Raw genomic sequence first — 24,491 nt, forward strand, 5'->3', positions numbered from 1 at the left:
GCTTCTGAAATCTGACGAGATTAAGAACATAAGAACATAAGAGACGCCAATGCTGGATCAGGCCAAAGGCCCGTCCAGTCTAACACTCTGTATCACACAGTGGCCAGAAATACCAGGTGCCATCAGGAGGTCCACCAGTGGGGCCAGGACATTAGAAGCCCTCCCACTGTTGGCCCCCCCAAGCACCAAGAAGACAGAGCATCACTTGCCCCAGAGCCCCTATCTATGCCTTGTGGCTAATAGCCACCGATGGACCTCTGCTCCATATGCTTATCTAATTCCCTTTTGAAGCCATCCATGCTTGTAGCCGCCGCCGCTTCCTGTGGCAGTGAATTCCATGTTGGGCTAGCTGTGTATGAAAGTTAGTCTATCTCTGGGTACTAAAAATTGTGGGCAAGGTCAAAGAAAGCTTCTGGACTTCCCTGAAACATCTGGCTGACCACTACTGAAAACAGGTTGGTGAACAAAATGGACACTCAGTCTAATCCTGCATGGCTCTTCATGTGTTCATACAAAAACCAGAGGGGTCTGCTGACAGGTCCTTTAGTCTGAGCTTACAGAAGCTAATGAATATGGAAGCAGTAGAACAAAGTTGAAGTCCAGTGGCATCTTTAAGACCAACAGAGTTTTATCCAAGGTATAAGCTTTGTGTGCACACACACTTCTTCAGATACACTGACGTGGAAATTACCAGTCCATACATATAGATAGAGGGTGAGTAGTAAATTCGCATACAACATAATGAAGAGGTTTTAAAATATAAGACTGGACTTCCTTGGTGTTCTCCCATCCGAGTACTAACCAGGGCTGACCCTGCCGAGCTCCTGAAATCTGACGAGAAGCAGTTTTGATAATGAAAAGATAAGGTACAGCTTGAACACATTGGCTAGTCCTTGAAAAAATTGCTTAACTCTTCCTTGTTGTGATTCTTTCCAGGAATTCATGCTGGCAGAGTCTCTGCTCCCCATGCTTTCCCATGAGCTTTGAAAGCGGAACAGCCTGCATCGTAATTTGAGAAACTCTGAAAGCAAAGAAGAGTCAAAGATGGGAGATTCCCTGGCTGACCCCACAGGCAGAAGCCCAGAGATGTACTGTAAGGATACCCAGACAGAACTTGCCGAAAGAGTAGCTGCTATTGATGTTGCCGTGGGCCCTGACGTCGTGACCCAGAACGGTCAGGAAATGGTAAAAGAGAATGAAACTGTGTGTTCTAAGTACGCTGCTAACAACCAAAGGAACGGGGTCAGCATTGAACTGGGATCATCTGAAGAACTGGATGGGGCTCACGAACTGACGGCACCCAAGAGAGTGCCAACGAGGCCCATTCTGTCGGGTAGGAAGTACTCTCTTCAAGAGAGGCCTGCTGGAAATTACTTGAGTTCTACTGACCCTCAAGGCTTTGGCCCCTATGCCACCGGGCCTTCGCCGCGGATCCTGAGGAGACCAACTATAGAGTCCCATCGAGTCTCCATCTCTGACGCTGCGGTAGGTGTTTGCCGTCCACTTTTGATGGTGGCCCGCTGTTGTCGCGAACAGAAATATCAACCTGAAAAGATCTTTTTGGATGTTCAAATCATGCACACGGGGAGTCTGCCAGACTCGGGTGATGGGTGCATGCGCTGCCCACAATCCTCCCAATATGTGTGGTCCCTCTGTTGTGTGAATGGGGGCCAGCTATGTATTTACCATGCATGTACAACTTCGGAATGTAAGAACTGACCACTGGGTTTTTCAGGGTTCATTTTCATATGTACTCAGTGCCTGTATGCACATCGTAGATATACGTGCTGCCTTGGAGACATCCTGCTCTTAGAATGATGCTCGAACTGCTATTCCATCTGGCTCTGTAGGAGAAGCTGTCCAGGAGTAGAAAGGGCAGACCCTATTTCCTGATCCCTGGTTTCTTGGTAATCTTCTTAAACGATTGGTAAATGATTGTTCCGTTTCTGCCTTGGAGGAATGCTTTGTTAACCAATTTTGTGGTGGAATAAGGGGTCCTTTTCTGTTGAAATGCGCCGGAACGGCGCTCCGGCAGTAAGGAGCCCAGGAGCAACCCCCCCCCCGCATTTCCTGGCCCTCCCATCCAGGCGGACGGGCCAGGGAAGGCCTGCAGAGGCCCCCCCCCCAGCCTGGGGGGATTTAAATACCTTTCTTTCCCTTCTCCAAATGGGGAAGGGAAAGAAAGGCATTTTAAACATTCCTGGGTTCCCTGCCCGATTTTCTCCAGGTGCCCCGCAGTCACGGGGCACCTGGAGAAGATCAGGCAGGGAACCCAGGCATGCTTGCATGCATGCCCTTTGCCAGGGGGTGTGGCATATGCAAATGAGTTATGCAAATGAGCTCCTGAACCTCTTTTCTACGAAATGTCCCCTGGGTGGAATGCTAGACAAGTTCGGAGATCATTTCTCGTCCCAGAGGCTCTTGGAATCTCAACATATGAAGCTGCTTTATACTGAAACAGAACATTGGTCTGTCAAGAACTGCATTGTCAAAATCCCTCTGCAGTGTAGAGACGAAACCAGGGCAAACCTTCCATGTGGAAGCAGCCTTAGTAGAGTGCAGCAGATTAATTTTCAAAAATCCACATTCTACCCTGCTGATGTTGAAATCTACCTTTTCGAATGCCCTAGGGCCTAGATCTTAGTTGGGACCTAGAGGGAAAAACCATTTCCGCAGGCCAGTTGTGACCAGATATTTTTCATGTTCTTTCAGAAAGGCAACATCAATCATTTCGTCAAAGGTTTTTCATCCCTTGGCCAGTGTGGTTGCTCTGATGAGCTGCAAGAGCAAATGGAATGGGGAAGGGTGTCCTGTGCCAGCTTTTTGGCTGGGAAAAACGGAAGCGACAATCACCCCGTTGCACAGCACTGATCTCAGTGGTAAAAACCAAAGAGAGCAGGGGATCCCTAGAGCGTTATGTGACACCATGAACTCACTTCCAGTTTTTCATCTGGAAATGACATCACACAACCTTCCGTCCTGCTGCCCGTTCGAGCAGCGGTGGGGACCGAAGCATGAAGGGTGGGAGGCAGCCCTAGTATTAATAGCTGTTAACAATTTGACAAGTGATGACTGTCTCCATACACACACCCCTGAGCCCCCCACTGGTTGCCAGAGAACTTAATTAATATAGATTACCAGTATAATTTGATAATGCGGGGGCAGGGGGGGGAGATCTATGCTGTCTGTGTGGAGAACTCCACAGTCCACTTACACTGGCAGCAGCTCTCGGCAGTCTCAGGCGGAGCTAGTTTGTGCTACCTGTTTCCCGATCCCTTTAACTGGGGACGCTGGGGATTTAACCTGCATACCAAGCAGATGCATGACCACTGAGCCACAGCCCCTCTTCTCGTACTGAGTGGACGATTCTTGTCTCTTCTGGACGTGCGTGCAAATGCATGAACCCTAAGGCACCTTAGACTGCAGAGCCTGCCGTTTTCCACCCTGCAGCTGCAGAAGTGAGTTTCCGGTTGCTTCCACGCAGGGCCCGACTCTCAAATTAAAATGGGATCAAAAAGAAAACGATCTTGGTTCAGAAGGAGAAAACTTTGAAAATTATTGAAAAGAGATTGACTTTAGAAGAAGTGTAAACGTATAAGAATATTAGTTAAAGGATATGTTACCTATAGAATTTGATTAACGAGTAAAAGAGAAAAGAGGGGAATACAAGATATGGGCTGGAGGTTGGAGCACTGTGGGAAGTCAGAAGGGGTGGGGAAATAGGAGAAAAGGATATATGATATTTAGTAATGTGATATTTGTTTGACCTATTAATATATCCTAATAAAATTGCTGTTTTTTAAAAAGAAGAAGAAGAAGGAGAAAACTGAAGTGGCGACAGGCAGAGCATTTATGTGAATATTTTGCCCACATCCAGTACAGGGTGGGGATTGGGCTAAACTTTGCCTTCGAAATGGTGCAGCTAAGTTCTCCATCCTTCCACCTTTTACAGCCCCTAATGGGGCTTTCCTCCCCCCCAGATGAGTATACTAGTACAGCCAGGCTGGGCAAAAGAAAATGGAGGGGAAGGTTGCCAACCTCCAGGTAGCCCCCGGAGATCTCCTGCTATTACAGTTGATCTTCAGACAACCAAGATCAGTTCCCCTGAGAGAAGATCACTGATTTGGGTGGTGGGCTCTGTGGCATTATACTCTGCTGAGGTCCCTCCCCTCCCCAAACCCCGCCCTCCCCAAGCTCCACCCCCAGAATCTCCAGGTATTTCCCAACCCAGAACTGGCAGCTGTAGTCCCACACCAGTGGGGAAAAGTGGGGGAGAATCGTTGTCACTTTGATACTGTGGCAACCCTTCTGATACACACCCAGAAATGACATCCTCACATTGGGGGCAATGCTCTGGGACTCCCAGGTATGTGAGGGAGGCCATTGGCCCGCCAGGTAGTCAGGCAGTCCGTCAGTCAGTCAGGCATTTATTATGGCAACAAGCCATAGAACACACATGCTTAAATATAACATTCATAATATTCATATAACTGAATTTAGGACAGTAAAATACAACTCTATAAAAATACAGTTGAGCGTAATAAAGTCAAAGAAGAACATAAAACAGAGACTCTTAGGCAACTATTATTATATATTTGGTCGTGTATTTCGGATGCAGTAGCATGCTACCCAAAATTTTGCCACAGTTTTGGTAATTGTCTAGTTCCCATCAATTAACAGTCGGTTACACTGCTCAGCACCTGATTGTCCCACCATATCTGTTATAAGAGGAGTCATATATTTGTCACGGATCTTGTTATACCAGTTACATCTGAGCATCATGTGCTCAATAGTTTCTATCTCTCCTGAGCCGCAACGACAAAGTCTATATCCAGTAGGGATCCTTTTGAATCTGCCCTCAAACATCGCGGAGGGGAGGCCTGCCAGGTAGGGTTACCATCTCTGGGTTGGGAATACCAGGCAATTTTGGGAGTAGTCTGAGGAGGGCAGGGTTTGAGGGGGGGGGACTTTGGTGGGGTATAATACCATAGAGTCCACCTTCCAAAGCGGCCATTTTCTCTAGGCAGACTGCTCTCTGTCACCTGGATACATCCTAATGTCTGTAATGGCCAATCTGCCCCTGCTGCTATAGGTCTTTCAGTCTACCTTTTAGCCGCTTTATTGCAATTAGATTTTTATTGTAAAATGTATAGCATTTTTGTGAAATATTGACAAATTGGAAAGTACCTCAGGAAATTTTTTTTGTTGGCGGGATGGCATAAAAATAGATCGTGTCAATCAAATGCTGTCAGTCGTGCTCAAAACAGATGCTTGGTGATTCATGATCACATTCTCTCGGTGTCTTTTAAAGCTTGATGATGGCTGTGTGGGGCGCTTATTGAGGTTCAGGTTTAGGGCTTTGTGGGGAGAGGAGAGGGAGTTTAACTCTTTCATCCCCACACAGTTTCACAAGCCAAAACTGCCTCCTGCTCTGTTGTAGCTCTTGAAAGGAGGGGGGGAGATAAATGATGGATACCTGCAGCCCTAGATTAACCATTAAGCAAAATAAGCACATGCTTAGGGCATCAAGGGAAGGGGGGCATGGGGGTGGCATCCAAAGTTTGTTTTTTTTTAATTACGCAATTGCTGTATTGCAGCTGCACAGTACCATCCAGCAGCAAGCGCCTTCCATTTAAATCCTTGATGTTCAGGTTTTGTGCATGCATTTTAGTGTTCATTGAATGAACGGGAACAGAAAGGAAAGGGGGAAAACAGAAAAGAAAGGGGGGAAACCCACTATTGAAACTGACCAGACTTTTTTCTGAAACTGACAAGCAGCTGCTAAGCCATTTTCCATTTTGCTGAGCACTAGGGGATTCTCTACTGTGTTATTGGCCACTGTGAAAAATGGGAGTCACACAATCTCATAATATAGGGGAACATGTTGAGAATGCATGGTAGAACTCACCGACACTGGCATCGCAAGCAGTGATCAACATGAGTGTGTGTGTGTGTGCAAGCAAGCTGTGATTGTTGGCAACGTGTGTGTACGCTGGTGCAAAGTTAGTTGAACCCCCGCCATGCTACAATTTGTATGATGGAGGAGTTCTCTGGCAGAAGCTCTGGTGAGCTTTTTTAGTCGTGTGCCACTGAATTGGAAAAAATGGGAGGGTATTTTGGCCAATGACCCTGTGCAGCTGCGTAGTAACGCTAATTTCCTGCCCTTCCTTGCTGGTTTTTTCTTTGTGATTTTCTAATTAGATCCTGCATGCTAGTCATGATCTTGGCAGTTTTTTAGAGTCTGTCCTGTGTGGCTTGCACTCTGTCCCCCAAATGGATAGATCCCAAAATGATTCTTAAGTTTGGTGGTTTGCAAAAAGTCTATGTGGTTCAGCAACCATTTTAATGTTAGGCTTCCAGAGACTGCCAAAGGCCCCCCCCCCCAAAAAAAATTGTTCACTAAAGCATGAAAGGGAAAAATGTTTTCAAAGCTTTAGGCTTCCCATCCCAGTGTCATTCTGCACTGAGATCCCACCCCCTTTATTTTGTTTGCATGCAGCACTGAAATCCCTTTTTTTTTTTTGCACTGGAGACACTGCTGTTTGCTTCCTCTCCAATCTTCCTTTCAAAAGGGAACTAAACCTCACTCAGCTCCTTTTAAACTTCCCCCTGTAATTTAAATTTTTTTATTCAACGATCAGAGACTAGTAATAGTCTCATATCACTAGAATCATGCGGCTTGTCAAAAAAAATGAAAATTTAAAAATGAGGGGGAAATGGTGCTTGTACACCGATGAAGGGGGAGGATGGTGAAAGTTGCAGAGTGGAGGAAGCAACCTCAGAGTGAGTGGAGAAGTGACTTTCGAGGGGCAGCAAAAGGGTGGGTGGAAAATTCAAGGGAATCCGTATGCTTTTGAATTACCTTTGGCTTGGAAGTTAAACAAGAGGAAAATTGGCACAAAAGCACTCTCAGAAAACCCAGAGAAACAGCAACCAGAAAGCGAACTGAGCTCTGAAGGGAGGAAAATCAATGCAGAATAATAAAGAAAACACAGTGGGCATGCACAGTGAAAGCGAGGGAAAACACCCATGCATTATAAGCCTAATGTCTTGGCAGTTAAGCAATGGAAGGGCACGGGGCACCATAGTTGGACTGTGTTTAGGGCATCAGTTGGCCTTAATTTGGCCCTGGCTACCTGTCTTCTGTCACGTTTTTATCATCCCTGTCCTCCAAAGAGATTCAGAGTGGCATACACAATTGTTCCCTTCCTCCATTTTATCCTTACAGTGGCCTTGTGAGCTAAGTTAGGCTGAGGTAGAATGACTTACCCAAGGTCACTCAGCTGGCCAAGTGGAGGTGTGAAGCAGGAATCACGTATCGCACTCGTAATAGGGCACTTTAACCATACACCAAACTGTCTAATAACAAAACAACCTAGTTTTGCTTAGCAGAACTCTGCAGGGATGGACCCCAGGGGTTGTCATTCCACTCTAAGGCCACTCCTCCCAGGCTCAGAACACTTCTGCTATTCCCAGGGGCCGTCGTTCCACTTTAGGGCCCTTCATTCCAGAAAGAGTTCTGCCCAGGGCTCTTTTTGTAGAAAAAGCCCAGCAGGAACTCATTAGGATTGGCTACATTAGGGGTGTGCGGCCTAATGTGCTAATGAGCTGTGCTGGCAGGGGTGTGGCCCAATATGCTAATGAGTTCCTGCTGTTGGGTGTGGCCTATTATGCTAATGAGTTCCTGCTGTTGGGTGTGGCCTATTATGCTAATGAGTTCCTGCTGTTGGGTGTGGCCTATTATGCTAATGAGTTCCTGCTGTTGGGTGTGGCCTATTATGCTAATGAGTTCCTGCTGTTGGGTGTGGCCTATTATGCTAATGAGTTCCTGCTGTTGGGTGTGGCCTATTATGCTAATGAGTTCCTGCTGGGCGGGGCTAACTTGGAAGCCAGCCGGAACTCCGTTCCTGTGCGTTCCTGCCCAAAAATAGCCCTGGAACTTCTGCCCATATCTTTGATAGTGAAGAGCTGAGATGGCTCAGAGCTACTTGGTGAGGCTCCAAGATTTGTTCACAAAAAAGGCTACGATTTGCTGACACATTGTACTTCTTGCGATTACCAAAATTTGAGATTACATTCTGAGGTAATATTAAATTGCGGATCTATGATCCCAAATCCTGAGAATTTTTTAAAAATAAAAATCTAGTTGTGACTTTTAGCCCTAATAAACTGGGCATTTTTCTGTTGCTTCTGTTTAATTTTTTTAAAATGAACTAGTGTGGCCCCTGTGATCTAATCCCCCCCCCCCCATGTTGTAATAATACACTGTCCAGTAATTTGCACTGGCTGGCCTACCACATGTGCTATACTGGAATTGAAAAGTGATTCATGAGAACCATTTGGTGATAGTGTTACACATGGACCTTTAGGGCTAGGTTTTAAAAATTCCATCACTTGGCCTTAATCTAGGCCAGGGGTCCTCAAACTTTTTAAACAGGGGGCCAGTTCACTGTCCCTCGGACCGTTGGAGGGCCGGACTATAGTTTAAAAAAAAACTATGAACAAATTCCGAGCAGGGCTCTTCCAGACATCCCTCGCAGCCCTCCCAGGAGCCCTTGGTGGAATCCACAGAGGAGACCCTCTATTGCAGGATAAATAAACACCCGGCGGGCCGGATAAATGTTTTCGGCGGGCCGCATGTGGCCGTAGTTTGAGGACCGCTGATCTAGGCTCACTGTGTAATCTTGACCAAGTCATTATAGCTTTCTCTAACCTATCTCTGAGGGTTCTTTTGACATATTTGTTTATTTACCTCATCTGTACCCTGTCCTTCTTCCCAACATAGGGTTCCCAGCTCCAGGTTGGGGGAAACCTGGAGATTTTGGGGGTGGAGCCTGAGGAGGGCGGGGTTTGGGGAGGGGAGGGACTTCAATAGAGTATAATGCCAAAGAGTCCACCTTCCAAAGCAGTGGTTTTCTCCAGGTGAACTGATCTCGGTCACCTGGAGATCGGTTGTAATTGCGGGAATCTTCAGCCATCAGCTGGAAGCTGGCAAACCTATCCAAACAGGGACTAAATAGAGAATGGGGCCCCGGTTATACACTCTCACCCAGCACCTACAAAAACCTGGAACCAGCCCTGTCTCTGACCTCTAGTTTGATTCTCAGGGTAGACTCAGGGGTAGATGAGCCAGTGGCCTTACTTGGGTACAAGACAGCTTCTTACAGGTTTGCTGTACTTCCTGTTACAGGTCTGCAGACCTGAAAAGGTTTATTGATTGATTGATTGATTGAGATTTATACCCCACCCTCCCCACAGAGTGGGCTCAGGGTGGCTTACAAGGGGCAAAGCCCATATGAAACAGATAAAAGCAATAAAAACATTAATAACAATTGTACTCAATTAGACAAGATGGTCTCCGGATACATGCCAGATGGTAGACAGACAGTTCTCCAGGGATGATGTTATCCTATAGCCTATCCCAACCAGGTAAATCCAGTGGTATGAGTCACACAGAAATAGTGGCAGATCTTCCCAGGCCATCCTTAACCCCGATGTTATCCACCACATTGGTGGCGGTGGTCGTGGCGGCCCCTATGTGAAAGCCTGGCGGAAGAGCTCCATCTTACAGGCCCTGCGGAACTGCATAAGGTCCCGCTGGGCCCTGATCTCCTCCGGGAGCTTGTTCCACCAGGTAGGGTCCGCCACTGAAAAGGATCTGGTCCTAGTCATGGCGAGCCTTGCCTCTCGGGGCCCTGGAACCACCAGGCAATATTGTGCCCCGGACCAAAGTGGCAGAACCCTCTCTTCTTTTGTCTCTCCTTGCCTAGTAGGTGTTGATTTCCATCCTCTGTCTTTGTCTGTTTTAAAAGTCTCCACACAGCTGGCACTGTATGCCTTTGTGTTGGTGTGTGCCCTCGGGGAGTTTTCTCTGCTGCGGCAGCTTGGTCATGATTATTTTATCAGCCGACGTGGGTGATGTTTCCCAGTGTGGTGCACACAAGGGCTTAAAATTTAATGTAGGCGAAGGGTGGGTGGGTGGGTTGTTGCTACTGTGGGACCAACTGTTTCCCCTCCACCCAACTGTCCTCCTTTAAGAATCATTGCTAGGCTTAGGCACCAGAATATCAGCAAAGTGGCTTTTTGCGTTGTAAAGACGAACAGGTTTGTTGTGGCATATGTTTTTGTGGATGAAGACTCACTTTGTTAGATGTGTGAAGTGTTATCCTCAGTTCACACACACACAGAGAGAGAGAGAGAGACAGAATACTAACCAGAGGTCATTTCGGGGGGGATTGCAGTTCCCCCGGGTGAGGTACGGGGGCGGGGCACATAACTAAAAAGGATGGGGGGACAAAAGACTGTTCAGTGTAAAAGACCCAACATCTATAAGAAGATAATCCATTCTATGGTTGCCAAGTCCTACCTTTGTGCCGGCGGGGGGATCAGTGGGCCTTTCCTGGAGCTTCTGCCACATGTGTTTGGCATGATGACATCACCCACAAGTGACATCATTGCTCTGCTGATGTTGCACAGCAACGCTCTAGTTTTTGGACAAAACTCTGTGGTTTGAGTCTGATTGTACCATTGAGTTTCACCCAAAAACAAGAGCGTTGCCACATAATGTCAGCGGTGCAATGATGCCACTACTGGGTGACGTCATTGTGCCACGTTTGGGGGCATTTGTGGGCGCCAGCTGGCTGGTGGCAGGAAGGAGCCCACCAAAGTGAGGTAATTCCTGACCAGACTGGGAGGCTGGCAACCCTAATTTATTCAAAATAGCAGCCTCTGGCAATAACGCTGTCTGTGCTGCTAGAACAGTGTAGTGCAGGGATCAACAATATGGTGCCTGTGAGTGCCATATGACACCTACCAACGTCTTCCCTAGTTCCCACCAAGTATTTTTAGAAAGTGGGGAAAGCCAGGTGGGGCTTTTTGTCAGCAAGGCTTCTGATTGGCTGTGTAGATTTTTTTTTTAAAATGCTTTGACAGTAGCTGCCACAGCAGCTCAAGGAGCTTCACTGTGTGACTGAAGGTAAGCTGTGACAGCCATTTTGTGGTTGATTCTGCCTCCTGAGGCAGCCATTTTGTGGCTGCACCCACCACACTGTGTCAGAATTCCAAAGATGCCCACAGGGACCCTGGCATAGTGGGAAAGAGGTCTTATTCTATCCTAATGGACTAAATTCAAATTTGCAGATAGAACTGAAGGCAACGCCCTGAGGGTGCTAAGGTTCTTTGACTTGTGTGGCTAGCCAATACACCATATAGTGAGACAGACCATTCCAGGCAGTAAAGCATACTCTGTTAACATCTACTGGCTATGGCCAGGAACCTCCCACAACCAGGGATTTTTTTGTTTTGTTATTAGCTGTGACCACCATTTTAATATTTATGAAGACGTTTTAAATTTTAAAGTTATTTTATTAACAAACAATTTTGGTATAAATGATTTTGTTATCCGCCCTGAGCCTGCTTCTAGGAAGAATGGGCTATAAATGTAAATAAATAAATAAAGTTTTATTCGAATAAGGGACACCATACAGCCAAAAATTCAGCTCAGATTTCCAGTGAGTAACGGCAGGGATCTTGCTTATATGCTTTTTTTGTTCCTCCCAACTTTACATCATTGTTGACGTCATCTGCACATGCTCAGTTTGGTTTTCTTTGTCTCAACAATCATTTATCAAGTGTTTGGCAAACAAGTGGCTACCTGGCTGCCTTACAATGCAGGTGTTCATCTCATTAAAAATGGTTAATGCATCTTTGGCCACTTTCCCAGACTTGCTCACCTTTCAATGAACTTTTCAGGCTGAGTTCATCCTCAGTACAAAATCTAAGTTCCCATTACAAAAATGGTTTCTTTACATTAATACATGTATATATGTATGAAAACACTCTTAATACCATCTTGTGAACCTTTTCTATTAAGAATATATAAAGGATACATTGAATTATGGGAAAATACAAAATTATAGCACTATTTTTAAAATTAAACTCTTTATATACACTTTCTAATGTTACAAAGTGGCCTATGCCATAAAGCTTTTGTAGATACATTGGATCTACCTATTATTCTTCATCTTGATCCATCAGAAGATTTTAAAAAATTTTATAAAGCTTTTTAGTCTAAATTAAAGTTTCTGGTTTTGTAAAATATGCTGTTTTACCTTGGCAAATGGGGTCCCCTTTGTATAATACAAGTTCTGCATTGTTAATTGGCCTCTAATTAATGACAGGTGTGCATGATTAATAGCTCCTGCCTCATTAGCTTCTGGAACTGTCTTTGGCCATTTCCCAGTTTTGCTTGTTAGCAGTTTGCCAGTCTTAATTACAGTTCCTTATTTGAGAATAAAGAATTTAACTAATTTTCTCTTTTTTATAAACATTCAGAAATATTTTATACCTTAAGCTTTCATTCTCAGCCATAAACAAAATATTAAAGTTTTATTTTAATTGCTCTAAACATACAGCAAGTCAGAAGAGGGTTTTTCCTCTTTCTCTTACAGTATAGTTACCCTTTTGTTCACCCCAGTTAGGTTTTTCTAGCCTCATCTTGACCAATTATTCCTAGTTCTTTTTGAAGCAAAGGATCTCACCATAAATCTTTAACTCTGTCAGGTCGTTAGCCCTGATAGTTGGTACCCTTCTCTATAAAAAGTTGACAGGAAATTCCTCTTCTGTCAATTAAATTGAATACGAAACATCCATTTCTACAATTCTGCTTAGTGGCTAACAATTTGCCAACTCTTTCTGGAAAATCCCAAAGACCTCTGAAATACCTGCAGTGTTCAATAGATTATCATTTGAACCCTTGAGTTTCCTCTGCAGAACCTTCACTTTTGATGTCTCTGTTGAAGTACTGGCACTTTGGGGTCAGTGGTGGTTCATCCTGGGAAACTGAAGTATTCTTCCACTGGTTTCTGAATAGTTCCATGTTGGATGAGTGTCCTTTTTTAAAAAAATCTTGCTTCTGATCTTTTTGCCCTGTTCAGGCAACAGAAGAACCTTGATGGCAAATGATGACATAAATACGACATTGAAGGGTGAGCAAATGAATCTGCCTCTGATGATACGGACAATGGGGTGGGTTCCCTGGATTTGTGCCTCTTTTAAAACAGTCTTTTGGTGCTGGCGAGCAGCCACAGTAGACTTTCCCCACAGGTCTGCAGATGTTAATCTGATAATTGATTCAATTCATCAGCAAAAGCTTTGGTTTGTAAAAGTACCCCCTGTTGACTGGACAAATCACTAGCCTTGTGGAGTAGATTTTCTTTTAAAAGAACCTCTTCTTAAGCAAAGAAACATGGGACTCAGATTAAAAAAATGAACTTTTCCAAAGCTCTGCTCTTTTCTTCCAGGCAATACCAATAAAATAATAGCCCACTTACCCTCCAGTTAATTTCTGGAACCAGAAGTAAATCCATGTAGGAAAAATAGCCTTGGAGAATGAGGGTATTACCATGTTTCCCCGAAAATAAGACACTGTCTTATATTTATTTTTTCTCAAGAAGACACACTAGGGCTTATACCACAAATGCATAGAAATCCTGCTAGGGCTTATTTTTGGGGTAGGTCTTATTTTCGGGAAAACAGGGTAGCAAGGCCGGACGGGGGATTGGTAAATGAAGCTTGCCAGAGTATGCTGTCAATCCTAAATAGAGTTATACTTTTTAAAGTCCATTGAAGTTCACGGATTTAGAATAGGGCTGCCAACCCCCTTGGGTATGGGGATCCCCTACCATACAAAACAAAAATGGCCATCGGGCTGATGGCATAAGATCACTTCTTGAGAAAACCAATGTGATGTCACACCTCTCTAGGAATTGCTGGAAACTCTCTGGTAAAACCATAGAGTTCCTGGTGATTCCTAGAAAGACTGAAGTCACATCTGGGTTTCCCCCAGAATTGATGTTATGCTGTCAGCCCAATGGCCATTTCTTTTTATTTGGAGGGAGGCAAGTTTTGATCTTCCGAGCTTTTAAACTGTCCTCAATATTTGTGGTTGGAGTCACAAATAAGTCATGAATAAGGAACGAATACGGAACTGGGAACCAACTGCGGCCTCGTGCTTTAAGCCCTGTAAGAAAAAGGCAGGCTCAGCAGAGGCCCCTGTGTGTTCACTCTCCTTGGAGTAAAAAGGTGCCCGAGGGTGGAGGAACACAGTACGGCAGAGGACAAGGCCCCTTCCCCAGAACTCCATCCCCAATCCATAGAAGCCTCTGCCTCCCTACCACAGGGCTAAACATGCTTCTTTTAAAGGGTACACACCTCGCCTTTCTGTCCAAATAGTCAAGGCCCCTTACCATGCTATCCATTCAGGCAATAAAATGACCATCTGTCCAAAAATACACCCCCACACACACACCAGGCTATTAGCTGTTAGCTCTAATCACCATAGCTATAAGATAAGCCAAAAACAGCCACGGTCAGATTAAATAGCGGATCACAGAGCTCATTTCGGCCACAGCTGGAAACAAATTAGAAGATTCCCCGGCTAAAAGCAGAGGAGACACTGCCGCTTTTTTTAAAAAAAAAAACATTTTATTATCCGGATATAACAACATGTCCAATATTATAACATTTCATCGTTCACAATATACCCTTTTTCCTTTTCTCCCTCCCTCCCCTTCTTCAGGCTTCCCGCAGTGCTCCCACCCCCACCAAATCTCTTTTTCTTATCCATTCTTTCATCTAAAACAAAACTCAATAGTTGGCATTTTCTTTAACTACCTTAATCTTATATTCAACTTTATAGGTAACAATTTCTTTAACTACAATCATCTTCTATTCCACTCTTTCTTCAATCTATTCTCAATAGTTTTCAAAGCAAAATAAATTGTTCTTAACATCCCAATGTTTCTCTAAATATTCTTTAAAGTCCCTCCAATCTGCAAAGAATTCTTCATCTTCTTTATTATTGAGTTTTCTTGTCAATTTGTCCATTTCTGCCATAAAAAGCAACTTCCTTATCCATTCCCAAATCTCAGGTATTCGTTCTTGTTTCCAACACTGAGCATACGTCATTCTAGCTGTTGTGCTCAAGTACCATATCAATGTTCTCTTTGCTACATTCAAGATAGGTGGGAAAGGCCTGTATTTAAGTAAGTGGCAATTCCTACAAAAAGGCCCAAACAGATGAGCAACGTGGCTGGTGTCCATCAGGCCGTAAAAAGTAAGTTGTGTGCACAGCCACAATTCAGGGCCACGCAGAAAAGGAAGGGTGTGTGTGTTAATCCTTCAAGCCTTGCTTGCTTTTGATCATCTCCACAGTGTTACAGTAAGGGTTGCCAGGTCACCCCAGCCACCATCTAGGGTTGCCAACCTCCAGGTGGCGCCTGGAGATCTCCCACTATTGCAATTGACCTCCAGATGATGTTCAGTTCCCCTGGAGGAAATGGCTGCTTTGGAGGGTGGATTCTGTGTCGTGATACCCAGCTGAGGTCCCTTTCTCCCCCTTCCCCCACCCTCTCCAGGATCTACCCCCCCCCCAATCTTCAGGTATTTCCCAATCCAGAGTTGGTACCCGTACCACTGGTGGGGGATGGGGGGATAGGGTTGCCAGATCCAGGTTGGGAGGTTTGGGGGTGGAGCCTGGGGAGGACAGGGACCTCAGTGAGGTACTATACCACAGACTCCACCCTCTAAAACATCCATTTTCTCCAGGGGACAGATCTCTGAAGTCAGGAGATGAACTGTATTTCAGGGGGATCCCCAGGTCCCACCTGGAGGCTGGCATCCCTAGCTGCAGTTTAAAAGGGAGAGGGACATTTTAAAACCAATATTTCCCCCCCTTTATCGCCTTGCAGGAAGCTTAGTTTTGATTAGCAATGCTGAGCATGACTTCAAGGAGGAGATCTCCTCTTTCCCTTTCCATGTTGCTTGGATCTGAATTGTGGCCACACATGTGTGTCATTGACCACTTAGGAGATCTCCATTGCATCTGGTTTAGTCTCAAAAGTCTTTAGGACAGTCATTACAAAAAGACACTGGAGGATAACAGAGTATTGACTGGGGATAGAAAGTTTGTATGTTCTTTGCCAGGTGAACATCTGGGCAGATCGAATTCGACAACTTAGGACTCAATGACGTATGACTCTGTAGTCCTGCTTGGGACAAGCAAAAGGTAACTGATACAGGCAGGCTTATGTTTGTCCCAAAGGGGTACTTAGTGACTCCTAGAGGCCATTTCAGACCAGGAAAACTGCATGGTGAGGAGACTTAAACCTGCTCATACAGCAGTCCTGATCCAGGTAAGGCCTTGTGCATATATATATATTTTACTTGTCATGGACTGCTCACCATCAGTGTTCCGTTTAAGCTGAATTAGCGTGAGCTAGCTCACTGTTTTTTAGCCTCCGGCTCACAGATTTTTGTCTTAGCTCAGGAAGGAGGGCTCCAGAGCAAACTCATTTATGCAGTAGCCAAATAACACGCTCACACAACTTTAATGCCAGTAGCTCCCAAAGTAGAATTCTTGCTCCACGAGACTCCACAGCTTAGAGGGTGCATTGCTGGCCATCACACCTATAGGGTTGCCAACCTCCGTATGGGGCCTGGAAATCTCCCAGAATCACAACTGATCTTAAAGTGACAGATATCAGTTTCTCTGGAGAAAATGGCTCTTTGAAGGGTGAATTTGATGGGAGGGGTAGCTGTTTGACACAGACTCTGCGTTTAACCCTCGATAGTCTGTACACAACCTCAAACCCCCATCCTCCTTCTTCCAGGGAGGCTGCCGGCCAGATAAATCTTCTGGCCAGGTTCTTATCAATAAACCTCCTCAACTCTTCCTTCTCAGACTCTTCCTTGGGCATTTTATGCCCTGGCAATATCTCGATGGCACAGTCAGTCTTTCGGCGAGCGGGTAATTCATCTGTCTCCCCCTCTTCAAACACTCTAGCCAAATCCCGGTACTCAGGTGGTATAAGATTCAGTTCCTCGTTGGCCAGGCACACTCGCTCTGCTTCCCCCCACTCCGAGTTCCAGGTGTGCTCTTTACAGCGGGGGTCCAGGAAGCGTAAAGCTCCAGCACTCCACTGTACGTAGGGATCGTGAGCTCGGAGCCATGGACTCCCCAACACCATCGAAAACATAGCGGAGGGGTTCACGATGAATGACTGCAGGTCCCAATGGGAGGCCACCCCTACCGGCAGGTGGACTGTGTGGTATTGACAGAGGTCATTTCGGGGGGGATCGCGGGGGATCGCAGTTCCCCCAGGTGAGGTAAAGGGGGCGGGGCACATGACGAAGCCCCGCCCCCTGCTTCCGGCCGCCCCGCTTCCGGCCCTCATTCAGCCAGGAGGAGGCAGGAGAAGAGGGAGGGTAAGTTGCTTCCCCCCTGCCTCTCCCCACCCCTGCCTGCCTGGGGCCAGGGAGGGCCTTCGCGGGGCTTTTTCTACGAAACGACCCCTGGGTATTGACAAGGCTCCCCTTTCATGGGGGTTCCATCCATTTGAGAGAACACTAGGGGCTCATCTAGTACATGAACCTTAGTTCCTAGGCCGGTCACCAGGGCTGGGCTAATCAAGACCCGGGTGCACCCAGAGTCAGTTAGGACCTGCACCCAGATGTGGGTACCCACCGCAGGGTTAACCACAGTAACAGTCAGGTAAAAGAGGGGGGAGGAGGCTCTCGCCGATTCTGGCACGGAAAACTTTCAGACCTGCCATTTAACCCCCTTCACAGCAGGTCCTGGCCTTTTTTCCGCCAGCTGCTGCAGTTCATCTTCATTGGATGAGGTTCCTTCCAGCTCCTCTTGCTCTCCTGACTGAAGAGCTTTTGATGGCTTGGGGAGACTCCCGAGAGGCTTGTTCCTCTTCTCCGGTCCCCGGCGCTCCTCCTTCTTCGCTCCACTGGGGTTCTTTTCCTGGGGACAGTTAGCGGCAAAGGGTCCTGTGGCTCCACATTTCAGGCACAGACCCTGTCGCATCCATTGCTCACAGTCACCTGCAGCTCTGTGAGGTCGGCTCCATCCCCTTTGACTCGCCTGCTAAGGGTTTTGCCTGGCTTAGGGTGCAAAAATTCTCCACTTCGCAAGCCACCTGAATCCAGCCATTCAGAGCCAAGGGGTTGTCTTGGGCCAGAGCTTTATCAAGTATGGTGTGGTTGAGCCCTGTGCAGCAGAACTCGATCAACACCTCTTCTGGCCAGCCTTGGAGCTTGGCTGCTCATGTCTTGAACTTGTCCGAAAACTCTCAGACCGTGCAGCTCCCTTGCTTCAGGCCCCACAGCCTGGTCCCCTCCCATTCAGTGGGTCCTCGTATTGCCCGCGCAGGGCTCGTATGAAGGCATCCACATCTTGGAGCTCCGGTCCCCCAACGGTGTACAGTCCCACAAACCAGTCCATTGCCCAATCCCATGTAATGCTCGTCGGGCACAAAGATATGGCCCCACTCTTGCATTAACTTTCACGCCTGCAGCATGAAGAACACTAGCTTCTCTGGGGTCCCATCAAAGGTCACTTCCAGGGCATCTTGCGGCCGTTTGGGAGCAGGGCCTGGTTCTGGTTGAGGTGCCGGAGGCAGCGGCGGTGGCACTTGGTCAGGAGGGGGCTCCTCAGGAGTGGGTTGTGGAGCAGGCCGGTCCTGTATCTCTTGATGCAAAATCTCTCTTATGGCTACAGGGAGATCTTCCAGAACTGCCCGGGTGTCCCGCCACAGTTCATCTAATTCTCCTCCGAACTCTAACCTGAGCTACTCAAGACCCGGTTCTTCCATCGTTGCTCCGGCCACCCGCGGTCTGTCTGGGTCGTCATGGAACAATCTCGAGGCCCGCCTCTAGTCTATCTCTGGTCGGTTTTGCCACACTCGTAGTCCTGGGGTCAGCAACCAGTCAGGGTCCTCCCATCTCACATAATCATGGTGGGACTCCTTCGGCTTTGCTCCTTTCTCCTTCAGGGTTGCTCCTTTTCCCTTCAGCTGCACATCTTTCCCTTTGTCATAGGCAGAGACGTTGGTCTGTGTCCCAGTCCCCTTCCCGATTTCCTCACCTTCATCGCTCATCACAGTGGTGGTGCGACAGTCAAAAAGAGATGGAGTTCTGACACTATGTCAGACTCTTGAACAAAGTTATTCTCAGCAACACTCTCGCAGTAGTGATATGTTTATCGAGTAGTAAAGATGATTCAAGCAAAGACTTCTTTGTGTCAGAACTAAGATTTGGCACTTAGGCCCTAGGATATACAGAGTTCAAAACCAGGGCCCCCCTCGCCCAGTGTCCCATGCAATCAGTCCATTCATTCAGCCTGCCTAGCTTTCATACTATTCTACTTCCCACACACACACCTGTGAGGCACCGGTTAGATTATCTATGTTAGTGGAGCAAGCAGAGACAGCGTCCAAGGTCAGTGTTCGTTCTTCCCAAAGACAGGGAGTGTCTTCGTAAACAGTTACTCATCTGTGCAGCAAAGCATCCCCTCAGTCTCACACACACACACACACACACACAGAGAGAGAGAGAGAGAGAGAGAGAGAGAGAAATCCCCCTCCCCCCACAGGATCACTATTTTTCCCATGGCAAAGGAGGTGCCGAGTTTGACAATAACCAGGGATAAATGTAAGGTATTGTGTTGCTAGTTGTACTCTGATAAAACCAGGGATGAGATCCAAGTGCGGAAAGGACCACATGCACTCACACACAAAGTCCAAAGACTAGACTTCAAGGCTTGCCATTTAGGAAAAAAATTGACTTGCTTTTGGTTTCGCTCTCCTACCCCTGTTCTTTCCTATTTAGTAATGTTTGGCAACCCACTCTTTACGGCAGGAATTGATCCCTCTCCTCCTTTGAGAGTGTGTCGATACTGAACCCCTTGGGGATTTCAGAGGCATCTGCATACTGGAAGTGAAGGGCTTTGCACTGTCTCTTGGCCTCAGACTTCAGAGGGGGGTTAATAAGAGAGTGAGAGAGATAGAGAGGCCGGGACACGGACTGTCCTTCCCTTTGCTCTCTGGTGCTGTCCCGATGATGTGTAGATTGCTACTCTCAGGGAATGTTTCCTTCATAAGAACATAAGAGACGCCAATGTTGGATCAGGCCAAAGGGCCATCCAGTCCAACACCCTGTGTCACACAGTGGCCAGAAATACTAGGTGCCATCAGGAGGTCCACCAGTGGGGCCAGGACATTTGAAGCCCTCCCACTGTTGACCAGTCTAACTCCTTCTCTCCACACAATGCCACACTTCTCCATCTTGGCACTGTGAGAGCAGGACATCCTTTCCTGTATCTCTCTCCATCTAGTTAGTTAGACTAGATTAGAATCCTGTCTTTACACTACCCTGTCTAGAATGGAGTTCTTTCCAATAAAGGACTCTTTTTTTTAAACAACTTTATTAGGATATGATAAACATAGTCCAATAATCTCTATAACATTAACACTTATACAATCCTCCCCCCCTCCCCCCCTCTTATTCGGCTTCCCACAGTGCTCCAACCTCCTACCCAAATCTTAGTTCTTTTTCTTTTCCTTATCATCTTTTATGTCCATAGGTAACTTATTTTCTCTATTTAGGTACCAATAAAGGACTCTTAAAAAGTAAATGTAAAGGTTTCCCTTGCTCGAAAACCAGTCGAATCTGACTGTAGGGGGTGGTGCTCATCCCCGTTTCCAAGCCGAGGAGCCAGCGCTGTCCGAAGACATCTCCGTGGTCATGTGGCCGGCATGACTAAACGTTGAGGCACATGGAACTCTGTTTCCTTCCCACTGAAGCGGTACCTATTTATCTACTTGCAATTTCTTGCTTTCGAACTGCTAGGTTGGCAGGAGCTCCATCATGCGGCACTCGGGTCTCGAACTGCCGAACTACTGACCTTCCGGTCTGCAACTCAGCGTCTTAACCTTTGAGCCACCGCAGCACCATAAAGGACTCTTACTAGTTTGCTAAGATAAAGAGGCTCCGTGTGTAACTTTATTTCTGGATAGCATCCACACCAGCCTGATGGGCTCTGCTGTGCTATGTGCCTTGAGCACTCTGCTAAGTACGTAATCCTACACTTGCACACCTTAGAGAGCTTCTGCATGAACCGGCCCAGCATCATCCATCACTGTCAGCCCCGGAGGCAGCACATCCATCTTGACGTGGCTGAAATCATTATGCAAGTTAAGTTGCAGTCGTTGCAAAGGACAAAAAAAGCAAAGCAAAAAAAAAAAGATTAAACCTATCAACACCCACGCTTGGCTGCCTTGTGCTCAGACAGGGGGCTGTCAGGTTGGGAGTTGAGATGGATGTGGGGTTGCTGGTCTCGCTGCAGAACAGAGGCGGTGTTCTGTGTCAGCAGATTTGAACAGCATTGAAATGCCTGCGCCCTGAGCTGGAGAGCCCAGGCTAGCCTGATTTAGTCAGATCTCAGAAGCTAAGCAGGGTCGGCCCTGGCAGGTATTTGGATGGGAGACCTCCCAGGAATACCGGGGTTGTAATGTGGAGGCTGCGGTGGCTCAAGTGGTTAAGATTCTGAACTGCAGGCTGTGGAAGGTCAGTAGTTCAGCAGTTCGAGACCCGAGTGTGCCGCATGACGGAGTGAGCTCCGGTCTCTAGTTCCAGCTCCTGCCAACCTAGCAGTTAGAAAGCAAGAAATTGCAAGTAGATAAACAGGGACCACTTCAGTGGGAAGGTAACAGCGTTCCGTGCGCCTTGGTGTTTAGTCATGCCGGCCACATGACCATGGAAACGTCTTCGGACAGCGCTGGCTCTTTGGCTTTGAAATGGAGATGAGCACCGCAACCCTAGAGTCGGACTCGACTGGCTTTCAAGCAAGGGAACCTTTAATGTGGAGGCAGGCAAGGGCAAACCACCTCTGAACATCTCTTGAAAACCTCACAGGGTCACCATAAATCAGCTGCGACTTCCCGTCGCTTTCACCAACAAAATGTCCCCACTACTCTAGTTGGCAACTAGTTGTAAGGGAGAAACGGGCATCCTTTCAGCTGAACAACGGCCAGAGGGCAGATTGCATCATAGAATCATAGAACGTTAGAGTTGGAAGGGACTTTGCAGGTCATCTAGTCCAACCCCCTGCACTCTGCAGGAGCATAGCCAAAAGATAGCCCTACAACATATCCGAAAGATGGTCGTCCAGCCTCCGTCCAGCGGAGCATCCACCACCTCCCGAGGCAGTCTGTTGGTTGCATTGCATTGGCTGTGCCTGTTGACTCCCTGCCACGAGGAGGCCCAGTCTCCAGGTAGTGGACGGAGATCTCCCAGAATTACAACTGGTCTCCATGTTACAGAGATCAGTTCCCCTGTATAAAATAGCTGCTTTGGAAGGTGGACTCTGTGGCATGATACCCTACTGAGGTCCCTCCCTTCCCAGGCTCCACCACCCCCACCACCCCATCTCTGGGCATTTCCCAGTCCAGAGCTCACAAACCTAAGAGCCCTGTTTTCACTCCTGCTGCAGAGGGAACAGTAGGGTTGCCAACCTCCAGGTGGTAAAAATAAAATAAGCTCCCCGATGAAAGCCACTGTTCTGTGACTTTAACACACTTGGGTGTACTTTTTATAATATCTATAATGCAAATTTCTTATGTTACACAACAGTCATCCTTATGTCAAGTACATGCCATAAACATAGGTAAAGCCAGTAGAAAATGATGTCCGTACAATACAAAATCGTGATGCATATATTCTTGACACTGTTCTGGCTACGTTCCTGGAATGTTTTTTCTTCAAGGCGTCTTGATAGAGCTATGAAGTGGAAAAGCAGACTGAAATGTCTTCGCTTTTCAAGCTCCTAAATAGCATTTATCACTCCGTTTAAAAACATGTGAATCCAAGGAATACAAGAGATAAAGAGAACACACTTTCCCAGGATTAACAAGTGGTTTCAGATATCTTTATCAGCTCTATCTCTCTGTTGGTGTTCATCACCAATCTCTTGACGGAGCACTGCAGGCATGACAATAATGTGGATTAATGCAACATCTCTCTAGTGTCTTCCCAAAGCTCTGTATTGTACTCACAATAACCAGCCAGAAATCCTGAGCCAGCCACAGCAGAGGGATTGTCCTGGCAAAATCCCGACATAACCTGGAAACCTTTATCGATTTTCCAAGAATGGTTGCCAACCTCCAGATGGTATAACAACAGAGAGTATCACGGAGAAAAGTAGAAACAGTTATAAGGAGCAACCGTGAAACAATAACTAAGCAATGTAAACAACGGTATTACCATCAACTTATACGACAGAAGAATCATCCACAGGTTCAATAGAAAAACTCTCAGTAAGGTGCAATACTCAATTCAAACATAGTCCAATAAAGATACAATGAAAATTAATTCCCTGATGTTTAAAGTGCTCTGTGCCACCAATGAGTCCATTCATAATCTGTAAGATTCCAGTTGAGACTTTCTCAAATATTCCAACTTCAAATGTAGAGATGTGATAAACAGCAAATTGTGTACTTTGCAGGAGGACGATGTGCGATTTCAGGGACACTCCCGTTCCGGCTACTCTATTGGAAGCTTACATTGAATTGAATTGAGTGTTTCACCTTGTTGTTGTTCAGTCGCACAGTCGAGTCCGACTCTTCGCGACCCCACGGACCAGATCACGCCAGGCCTTCCGATCTTCCGCCGTTCTCTGAAGTTGGCTCAACTTCATGTTTGTTGCATCTATGACACTGTCTAACCATCTCATCCTTTGCCGTCCCCGTCTTCTTCAAGACCTTCAATCTTTCCCAGCATCAGGGTCTTCTCCAGTGAGTGCTCCCTTCTCATTGGGTGGCCAAAGTTTCACCTTACTAAGAGTCTTTCCATTGAACCTATGGATGATTTCTCTGTGGTATAAATTGATGTTAATGTTTTGTGGTTGTTCCTTATCTTTGTTTCAACCCCCAGGTGGTGGCTTGGAGATCTCCTGGGATTACAGTTGACCTTCAGGCCACAGAGATCAGTTCACCTGGGGGAAATGGCCCCTCTGGAAGGCGGACTCTATGGCATTATACCTCATTAAAGTCCCTCCCCTCCCCACACTGTGCCCTTCTCATGTTCCAACCCCCAAATCTCCACGTATTTCCCAACCCTGAGCTAGCAACCCTGGTTGCTAAGCATATAAGGTGACAACATTTTAATTCCTTGAGGGCAGGGAGCAACCGTCGGCCACTTGCGCTTGGCAGGCCACAGAACATCCTTGAAATCTGACAGCCTGTGTGTAGCGTGTGTCAGACCTGTTTAGAATGGAAAAGGTGTGCTTGATTCATTTGGGTCTGTCCTGTGGGAGATCAGCACAGCAGGATGCTTGACAGGGAGACTGAGTGGAAACGATAGGCTGAGGAAACAAAGTAAACCTTTGTCTTGCTCCTGGGACAGCCTTTCTTGTTCCTGTGGGTTGAAAAGGGCTTCATTCTCTTTTCCACATGCCAAGGAAGTGGGAGAGGATTTATCAACTGCTGTTTGGAGATGGGCTCCTGCCAGCCTCCATTTCAAGGGTATCCGAACCAGTGTGGTTGGGGTCGGACTCTAGGGTCTTGGAGTCCCAGGTTCGAATCTCCACTCTGCCGTGGAAGCTCACTGGGTGATCCTGAGTCTCTCTCTCTCTCTGTCTTGCGAGCTGA

The 24,491-nt window shown here is 46.8% G+C and overlaps 1 protein-coding gene across 1 annotated transcript in view; it reads left to right on the forward strand.

The window, feature by feature from the left end:
• The first annotated feature begins 1,044 nt into the window (after window positions 1-1,044).
• The window catches only part of CAMKK1 (calcium/calmodulin-dependent protein kinase kinase 1, alpha), a 103,280-nt gene continuing 79,833 nt past the window's right edge, over window positions 1,045-24,491 (forward strand). The window contains exon 1 of the mRNA XM_015407976.1: window positions 1,045-1,485. Coding sequence (XP_015263462.1) covers window positions 1,045-1,485 — 441 coding nt within the window. The remainder of the gene's footprint in view (window positions 1,486-24,491) is intronic.

The sequence above is a fragment of the Gekko japonicus genome, unplaced genomic scaffold, assembly GCF_001447785.1.
Source record: "Gekko japonicus isolate JY-2015 unplaced genomic scaffold, Gekko_japonicus_V1.1 scaffold1, whole genome shotgun sequence".
Classification (NCBI taxonomy): Eukaryota; Metazoa; Chordata; class Lepidosauria; order Squamata; family Gekkonidae; genus Gekko; species Gekko japonicus.